General features: G+C 44.8%; 1 protein-coding gene across 1 annotated transcript; it reads right to left on the bottom strand.

Moving 5' to 3' along the window:
* Positions 1-1,272: 1,272 nt before the first annotated feature.
* On the bottom strand, positions 1,273-8,518 carry LOC106570187 (splicing factor 3B subunit 4). The gene is given in 7 exon segments (XM_014142233.2): positions 1,273-1,586; positions 1,588-1,622; positions 1,994-2,155; positions 3,539-3,694; positions 6,486-7,028; positions 7,388-7,516; positions 8,405-8,518. Coding segments are annotated over 7 exon segments (1,197 nt in total). The 5' UTR covers positions 8,439-8,518; the 3' UTR covers positions 1,273-1,448.
* Between the last annotated feature and the right edge of the window lie 592 nt (positions 8,519-9,110).

Here is a 9,110-nt window from a genome sequence, read left to right as displayed (position 1 = left end):
CCCACGACTTGCCCGCCCAGCTCAGTTAGGCAGAAAATATCAGGTATTCTACCGCTATGAAAATAGCTAACATATTTTTAAGGGGGGTTTAATTTACCAATCTAATATAGGGTTTTAAGCCTCTTCGTTTGCACGTGTTAAACCTCATAAGAACTGCTTAATTATTCAAATGTAAATATCATAGGTCAGGATGAGTACAATAAGTCTCATTCATAATGTAAGGGAACATTATCCACCTAAAAAAACAGAGAAACACTTTTCACGCCACTTTGATAAGCTACCTCTGGAATGTTCTTTTTTGTAGCAGGTTAGGAGAATTAATGCAGCAGGTTAGGAGACTGAGGTTAAGGTTAGGAAAATAGTTAGGGTTAGCAAAAGAAAATGCTCTCCTAACCTGCTATGAAAATCACTTGTGGCATGAAATGAGCACACAGCTAAAAAACCAAGATACCCTGGAAGCGGAAGTAACCCCTGGAAGATTCTCACGACCAGAAAACATTTTACCTCAACCTTGTTTTCTTGTTCTAGGTTTGGACTGACACACTTAATATCCTGTCTCCATGGTCAAGCTAGGTTGGGTCCAGCCACAATTAACTTTGTGTCCAATTCTGATGATTCTAAAGACAAATTCTCAGCCGATTTCAGTCCCCGTTTTCAACTGGGGCTTGGTGGTATCAACCAACTTTAATCTTCAAGAATCAATATTGTACATTTAAATGATAAAAAATAGCTTAAAATATCAGAGTAGGATTATGCAGCCCTATACATCCTCCTCCATAACCCACAACATCAGACAAGTGGTATCTGCAATAACCATGGCAACAGACTTGAATGAGAACCACATTCAACATGGACGCAGCACAGATATATATGCTTCCAAACTAGAAACAAACATAAATATTTGTAATCTACTCAAAGCACTGCCTATAGCAACATTGTATTTGTGGGTTTATAAAAAAAGACTTAAGGTTTATATAGGCGAAGAAGTTTTATTTTCTATTTGGTCTGGAACCTGTCAAATGACTTGTGCTTTGTCTGGTCAAAACATAACCTTCTCATTCATCTTGCCTCACCTTCTCTCCTGGCTACCAATGGTCTCAAACAACTGGCCTTTTGATCGCATTTGGAGTTTCTAACCTGTTCAGGAGACCAACTACATGCTGTGTCTTATGTTTGTACTAGGAAAGCACAAGTTAATTGACATGATGCATGTTCTGAATTAAATCTCATCTACGAAAACTGAAATTACTTGACATCAATTGAAAGACCCAATTTGTTGTATTAAAAACCTTTATTCCGAACCTTTGTTCGGGATCTGTACAGTGAAGAAAACGTTTTTTTTAATGGAGCTACACCATGTCTCCAAATTGTACTCTGGAATAGAAATGTTTAAAAAAAAAAAGCTAGATGAAAGCATGGTCATGCGCCTTGCTGTGGTCCTCCATAGTCTACGGGGGCATTGGTCCTCTCATGGGGCCTCGAGGTGGGCCGCCGGGGGGCCTCGGTGGCATTGGTGGCCCCCTCTGGAAGCCAAACGGAGGCGGACGAGGGGGACCCCCACCGTAGCCTGGTGGGGGCATGGGGGGGAGGGGGTCCTCTCATGCCTGGATGCATGGGGTGACCTGTGTGGGTGGGGGGAGAGAGAAGGGATTCACACAATTATATATCATCACATACAGCAGCACATTTCAACAAGGATATCAGGAAACAAACCTCTTGGATATCCATAAAATGTATAAATGTCTTTGTGTCCCTTTAGACAAATATATAAAAATGTTTGTTTACAATACATTTTTTTTAAGTCCAAAATGGACGTACCAATTGCAGACTGTAGCATTAAACTAAGAAAAATTGTGATGCAAAACAATTTACCACTTTTGGTTTCATGAATCAGGCGTCAACTAACAGGCAATTAATTATCCAACAGAGATTTCAACTACTGAACTGTATTGAGTTGAATTGACCCCTGGCCTTGTGAAGGCACAGCACTTACCCATGGGATGCCCATAGGGCCCTCTCGGTGGCATGCCCATGTGTGGATGAGGGGGCATGCCGGGGGGTGGAGGCGCCCGGTGCTGGTTGGATCCTGGGGGGCCCGGTGGAGGCACCATACCTGGGGGATGGCCATGAGGGTGCATAGACATCTGGGGCATTCCTGTTGGACATGAACAATATAATTGGTGGTCCTCGGTAGCTTAGTTGGTAGAGCATGGCGCTTGCAACGGCAGAATAGTGAGTTCGATTCCCGGGACCACCCATACATAAAATGCATGCACGCATGACTAAGTCACTTTGGATAAAAGAGCCTGCTAAATTGCATATACACTACATGGCCAAAGGTATATGGGCAACTCTTCAAATGAGAGAATACGGCTATTTCACCCACACCCGTTGCTGACAGGTCTATAAAATCGAGCACAGAGCCATGCAATCTCCATAGAAACATTGGCAGTAGAATGGCCCGTACTGAAGAGGTCAGTGACTTTCAATGTGGCAAGATCATAGGATGCCACCTTTCCAACAAGCCAGTTGGTCAAATTTCTGACATGCTAGAGCTGCCCTGGTCAACTGTAAGTGCTGTTATTGTGAAGTGGAAATGTCTAGGAGCAACAATGGCTCAGCTGCGAAGTGGTAGGCCAGTCAAGCTTACAGAACAGGACCACCGAAGCGTGTAAAAATTGTCTACCCACTATCGAGTTCCAAACTGCCTCTGGAAGCAACGTCAGCACAATAACTGTTTGTCGGGAGCTTCATGAAATGGGTTTCCGTGGCCGAGCAGACGCACAAAAGCCTAAGATGACCATGGCAAAGCCAAGCCTTGGGTGGAGAGGTGTAAAGCTCGCCGCCATTGGACTCTAGAGCAGTAGAAACGCGTTCTCTGGAGTGATGAATCACCCTTCACCATCTGGCAGTCTGATGGTCTAATCTGGGTTTGACGGATGCCAGGAGAACGCTACCTGCATGAATGCATAGTGCCAACTGTAAAGTTTGGTGGAGGAAGATTAATGGTCTGTGGCTGTTTTTCATGGTTCAGGCTAGGCCCCTTAGTTCCAGGAAAGGGAAATCTTAACTCTACAGCATACAATGACATTCTAGACGATTCTGCGCTTCCAACTTTGTGGCAACAGTTTGGGGAAGGCCCTTTCCTGTTTCAACATGACAATGCCACCATGCACAAAGCGAGGCCCATACAGAAATTGCTTGATGAGATCGGTGTGGAAGAACTTGACTGGCCTGCACAGAGCCCTGACCTCAACCCTATCAAACACCTTTGGGATGAATTAGAACACTGTCTGCGAGCCAGGCATAATCACCCATCATTTTGGAATGAGATGTTTGACGAGCAGGTGTCCACATACTTTTGTCCATGTAGTGTATTAATGCACCTCATCACACACATGTTCTCTATCCTTACCAGAAATAGCAGTACCTTAAAATTTCACACACTACAATTTAAACTCCAACATTTAACAATCTGGGCAAGCTTTTCCTGACTGTTGTACTCAATGCAATTATATGGTCGGGGTGAGTGACTTACCCGGGTGCATGCCCTGGTGGAAGGGTGGCGGGCCAGGTGGGGGGCCTGAGCCCCCTCCCTGGGGTCCTGGTGTCCCTGGGGCTGGGGGCATGGGCATGCCGGGGGGCATGGATCCAGGGGGTGGCACAGGAGGGAAGGCACCAGGAGGGGGCATGCCTGGAAAATAAGATCAGAGAGTGAGAAATTGCACATTTTGTAAAGTTGAATTGAAATTATCTTGATGTAGATGTTTTAATGTTGTGTTGGTGTTACTGAACAAGTTATAGTCAAGGTATTGTGAAGCCAACATCAAATTTTCATATTGTGAGGAAAATCACGTTTTTGTCATTCTTACTCTTACAATTCTACGGAGCACAGTCTATGACTAAGCTATACAAGGCAATATGATTACTATTTAAGTACCCCCACAACATACCTGAAGGATTTAGGAAGTTGGAAACTGGACCCTATTCCAACAACTGAAAGAGCTGCTTCCTGTGCTCGGCCCTCCTATGTTGAACATAATAAATGGCTCTCTATCCACCGGATGTGTACCAAACTCACTAAAAGTGGCAGTAATAAAGCCCCTCTTGAAAAAGCCAAACCTTGACCCAGAAAATATTTAAAAAACTAAATTGGCCTATATCAAATCTCCCATTCCTCTCAAAAATGTTAGAAAAAGCTGTTGCGCAACTCTCTGCCTTCCTGAAGACAATGTATACGAAACGCTTCAGTCTGGTTTTCGACCCCATCATAGCACTGAGACTGCACGTGTGAAGGTGGTAAATGACCTTTTAATGGCGTCAGACCGAGGCTCTGCATCTGTCCTCGTGCTCCTTGACCTTAGTGCTGCTTTTGATACCATCGATCACCACATTCTTTTGGAGAGATTGGAAACCCAAATTGGTCTACCCGGACAAGTTCTGACCTGGTTTAGATCTTATCTGTCGGAAAGATATCAGTTCGTCTCTGTGGATGGTTTGTCCTCTGACAAATCAACTAAATTCCATTGTTCCTCAAGGCTCCGTTTTACGACCACTATTGTTTTCACAATATATTTTACCTCTTAGTTATGTCATTCGGAAACATAATGTTAACTTTCACTGCTATGCGGATGACACACATTTCGATGAAACATGGTGAAGCTCCAAAATTGCATGTGTTTCAGACATAAGTGGATGGCGGCAAATGTTCTACTTTTAAGCTCAGACAAAACAGAAATGCTAGTTCTAGGTCCCAAGAAACAAAGAGATCTTCTGTTGAATCTGACAATTAATCTTGATGGTTGTACAGTCGTCACAAATAAAACTGAAGGACATCTGCGTTACTCTGGACCCTGATCTCTCTTTTGACGAACGTATCAAGACTGTTTCAAGGACAGCTTTTTTCCATCTACGTAACATTGCTGAAATCAGGAACTTTCTGTCCAAAAATTATGCAAAAAAATGAATCCATGCTTTTGTCACTTCTAGGTTAGACGACTGCAATGCTCTACTTTCCGGCACCTAGATAAAGCACTAAATAAACTTCAGATAGTGCCAAACACGGATGCTAGATTCTTGACTAGAACCAAAAAATGTTATCATATTACTCCAGTTCTAGCCTCTCTACACTGGCTTCCTGTTAAGGCTAGGGCTGATTTCAAGGTTTTACTGCAACCTACAAAGCATTACATGGGCTTGCTCCTACATATCTTTTCTGAATTGGTCCTGCCGTACATACCTACAGGTACGCTACGGTCACAAAACGCAGGCCTACTTACTGTCCCGAGAATTTCTAAGCAAACAGCGGGAGGCAGGGCTTTCTAATAGAGCTTAATTTTTATGGAATGGTCTGCCTGTCCATGTGAGAGACGCAGACTCGGTCTTGACCTTTAAGTCTTAATTGAAGACTCAGCTCTTCAGTAGGTCCTATGATTGAGTGTAGTCTGGCCCAGGAGTGTGAAGGTGAACGGAAAGGCACTGGAGCAACGAACCGCCCTTGCTGTCTCTGCCTTGCTGGTTCCCCTCTCTCCACTGGGATTCTCTGCCTCTAACCCTATTACAGGGGCTAAGTCACTGGCTTACTGGTGCTCTTCCATGCCGTCCCTAGGAGGGGTGCATCACTTGAGTGGGTTGAATTACTGACGTGATCTTCCTGTCCGGGTTGCCCCCCCCCCCGGGTTCATGCCGCGGGGGAGATCTATGTGGGCTATACTTGGGGGAGATCTATGTGGGCAATACACGGCCTTGTCTCAGGATAGTAAGTTGGTGGTTGAAGTTATCCCTCTAGTGGTGTGGGGGCTGTGCTTTGGCAAAGTCTCAGCCTCCAGTATTTATGCTGCAATAGTTTGTGTCGGGGGTCTAGGGTCAGCCTGTTATATCTGGAGTATTTCTCCTGTCTTATCCAGTGTCCCGTATGAATTTAAGTATGTTCGCTTGCTCTCCCTCTCGCTGCTGCTCCAGTTTCAACTGTTCTGCCTGCGGCTATGGAACCCTGACCTGTTCACCGAACATGCTACCATGTCCCAAACCTGCTGTTTTCAACTCTCTAGACAGCAGGAGCGGTAGAGATACTCTGAATGATCAGCCCTGAAAAGCCAACTGACATTTACTCCTGAGGTGCTGACCTGCTGCACCCTTTACAACCATTGTGATTATTATTATTTGACCCTGCAGGTAATTTATGAAAATTTGAACATCTTGGCCATGTTCTGTCTAATCTCCACCTGGCACAGCCCTCATAGCCTGGTTCCTTTCTCGGTCTGTTCCTAGGTCCCGGCCTTTCTAGGGAGTTTTTCCAAGCCACCGTGCTTCTACGCCTGCATTACCTACTGTTTGGGATTTTAGGCTGGGTTTCTGTACATCACTTTGTGACATCAGCTGATGTAAGAAGGGCTTTATAAATACATTTGATTTGATTGATGAAGCTGAAATAAAACTCTTTAACCCTGGTGCACACACTTGCGTGCGCGCACACACACACTTACCAGGCATGGGCATCCCGGGTCCCAGGGTGGTGAGGACAGGCGTCGAGGCAGAGGGGGGAGGCGGTGCATCTGCGAACAGCTGATGCGGCCGGTCAGCCTGCGAAAGCGGGTTCTGAGCAGCTAGGAGGCGTTCAGCGGCCGAGCCGTGCCGCTCGCCCTTGGAGTCCTTCTTGAAGGCATATGACACCGTAATTGGTCGGTTGCACAGGTACTGGCCATTCATGGCCTCAATGGCCGCGTCAGAGGCATCGAAACTGGCATAGTTGATGAAGGCGTAGCCCTTGGAGTTGCCAGTGTCCGGGTCGCGCATGATCTTGGGCGTCTGGAGTATGACCCCAAAGGCGCTGAACGTGTCGTAGAGGAGTTTCTCGTCAATCTCCGGGTCCAGGTTACCGATGAAGATGTTGGCGCCAACATCCAGGTTCTTGTTGTGCGCTGAGGCCTTGTTGACACGGATGGGCTTGCCGTATAGTTTAATCATGTTCATAATCTTGATGGCGTAGTCCGCATCCTCTTCACTGAGGAACTCAACAAAGCCATAGCCTTACGAAGGGGTGGGGACAGAGGAAAGAATAACATTCAATAAGACTTTAACGGTTATATTCCTGATCAGCATTTTTTTTTTTACAGGCTATTTGTCTCTAAAGGAGTCTCCAAAAATGACATGACATCAACAAGTGATGGGTTTGCTTTAATAGCATAGACCTAATCTACAATGATCTGTCTTCTTTGCATAGGCTAGTTTTACACAGTTCTTATTTTCAAACATGAGTGCGCCACCTCACCATTTGAAAGAAACCCTGGGGTTAGACAACAAAGTGTGGCATATCTGATTGGTCTTACTGATGGTATGTGTCCGTTTTGTTACCAATGCGTTGTTTATGAGTGTGTGTGTTACTTACCTTGGTGTTGTCCTGTGACTCTGTCTTTGGGCATGTGTGTGTTGACCACAGGCCCAGCCTGTAGGAAGAGCTCCCACAGCAGTGGCTCTGCCACTTTCTCATCCAGACCACCCACATACACAGTGGCATCTATAGTGACAGAGACAGCAAAACATTAAGTGGATGGGTATAAAACCAAACATAAAACCTTGTTATGGTCCCATGCCATACAAGATATTCTCAAGCCGTGCGGAAATGACTACCGTTACCTGTTTTTAGCAACACTTATCCTATAGTGGAAACTATATCCTATACCCACAATCGGTTCCTATTACTTACATTACCGAGCAGTGTACAAGAAACTATTAAATCTAGTTTCCACGCATTCGCTGCAGTTACATCACGTCTTTGGTTCAAGAGCACAAACCCTGCAAAACGAGCGCAGTTTTGCCAAAGACAGGGACCGTAAGTAGGGTGCAGCCTAACGGTTAAGAGCGTTGGGGGCAGTAACCGAAAGGTCTCCGGTTTCACTGCACCTATCCGGTGTGTGACAAAAATATATATTTTAAAAAAAAATCGCTCTGGATAAGAACATCTGCGGAATTACTTAAATGTTGCTGAATGTAAAAATTGTGTGCGCCCAACGCGCGAAGTCAACCAAGGCTAGGAACATGTCCAGCTAGCTAGTTACCCTCTTTGAGCCAGTGCCATTTAGGTATTTGGCCCTGCCTTGAACTAGCTAGCTACCCATTCATAGCCCGGCAGATTCATTAGAGACAAATCGGACGAGTCTGGCAGGACATAAAAATACATAGTTAGCTATCTAGCTTGTTACAATACATATGGCAAACGTTGGTTTGTAAACGAGCTTTGTTTGGCAATGGAATTGAGTCACACAGACAAGGCATATGGCTAGCTACGTCTTCATTCAGCTAGATTTATAGCTATAATTTTCAGGCCATGGGTTCAGATGTAATGGAAACTACTCGTATGGATACATTTGATGAAGTTCATAGTACAATATAAAGACATATCTACCTTGGTTACGCTCCGAAATCGGTCCCGCCGCCATGTTAAATCCGGCGTGAGGGCAGCGTTATGCGGAAGTTGCTAATCTGATGGGCAGGAAACATATCCGGCAAAACCAAAGAACGCAATTAGATCAAGTCGCTCTCTAGTGGTGGGCTGTCTGTACCGGTGAGCTCTCATTCAAGATGCAGCTGCCCAACCACACACATATTATAAAAACTACACTCTGCTAATATCACATTTCACTATTTTCTAAATTTTTTGCCAATATCGTGCTGAATCGTGCATTCTTTATAGGGTCAAACTACAGTTAGTACATCCATTTTTGGATACCCATTGATTCTTGAAGAATAAAACGTATGAATGAATGCCTCATGAGCTTAGTCGTACCACATCAGAACCTAAAATATAAGCTTGTTTTACTCCAATGCCTGCAAACAATGTAAATGTAAACAAACACTGTATTGCCTCAAAACATGGTTAAAACTATAATATTGATATCATGGATGGTCAGTCCTTTCTTCAGGCCCATCCCTCAACTTTTTACGAAAACAGAGGCGGGGGATAGGGGAGTGGGGGATCTGCTTTGTTATTGTTTGAATTGTGGGTTGAGCAGGGATCATCAACTAGATTCAGCTGCTGGCCAATTTTTTTCTTGAGCAGATGGTCGGGGGGCTGGAACATAATTACAAATACATTGTAACATTTTCATAGG

The sequence above is a fragment of the Salmo salar genome, chromosome ssa14, assembly GCF_905237065.1.
Source record: "Salmo salar chromosome ssa14, Ssal_v3.1, whole genome shotgun sequence".
Lineage (NCBI taxonomy): Eukaryota > Metazoa > Chordata > Actinopteri > Salmoniformes > Salmonidae > Salmo > Salmo salar.
The sequence above is the reverse complement of the archived record's forward strand: the minus strand, read 5'-3'. Positions and strand labels throughout refer to the sequence as shown.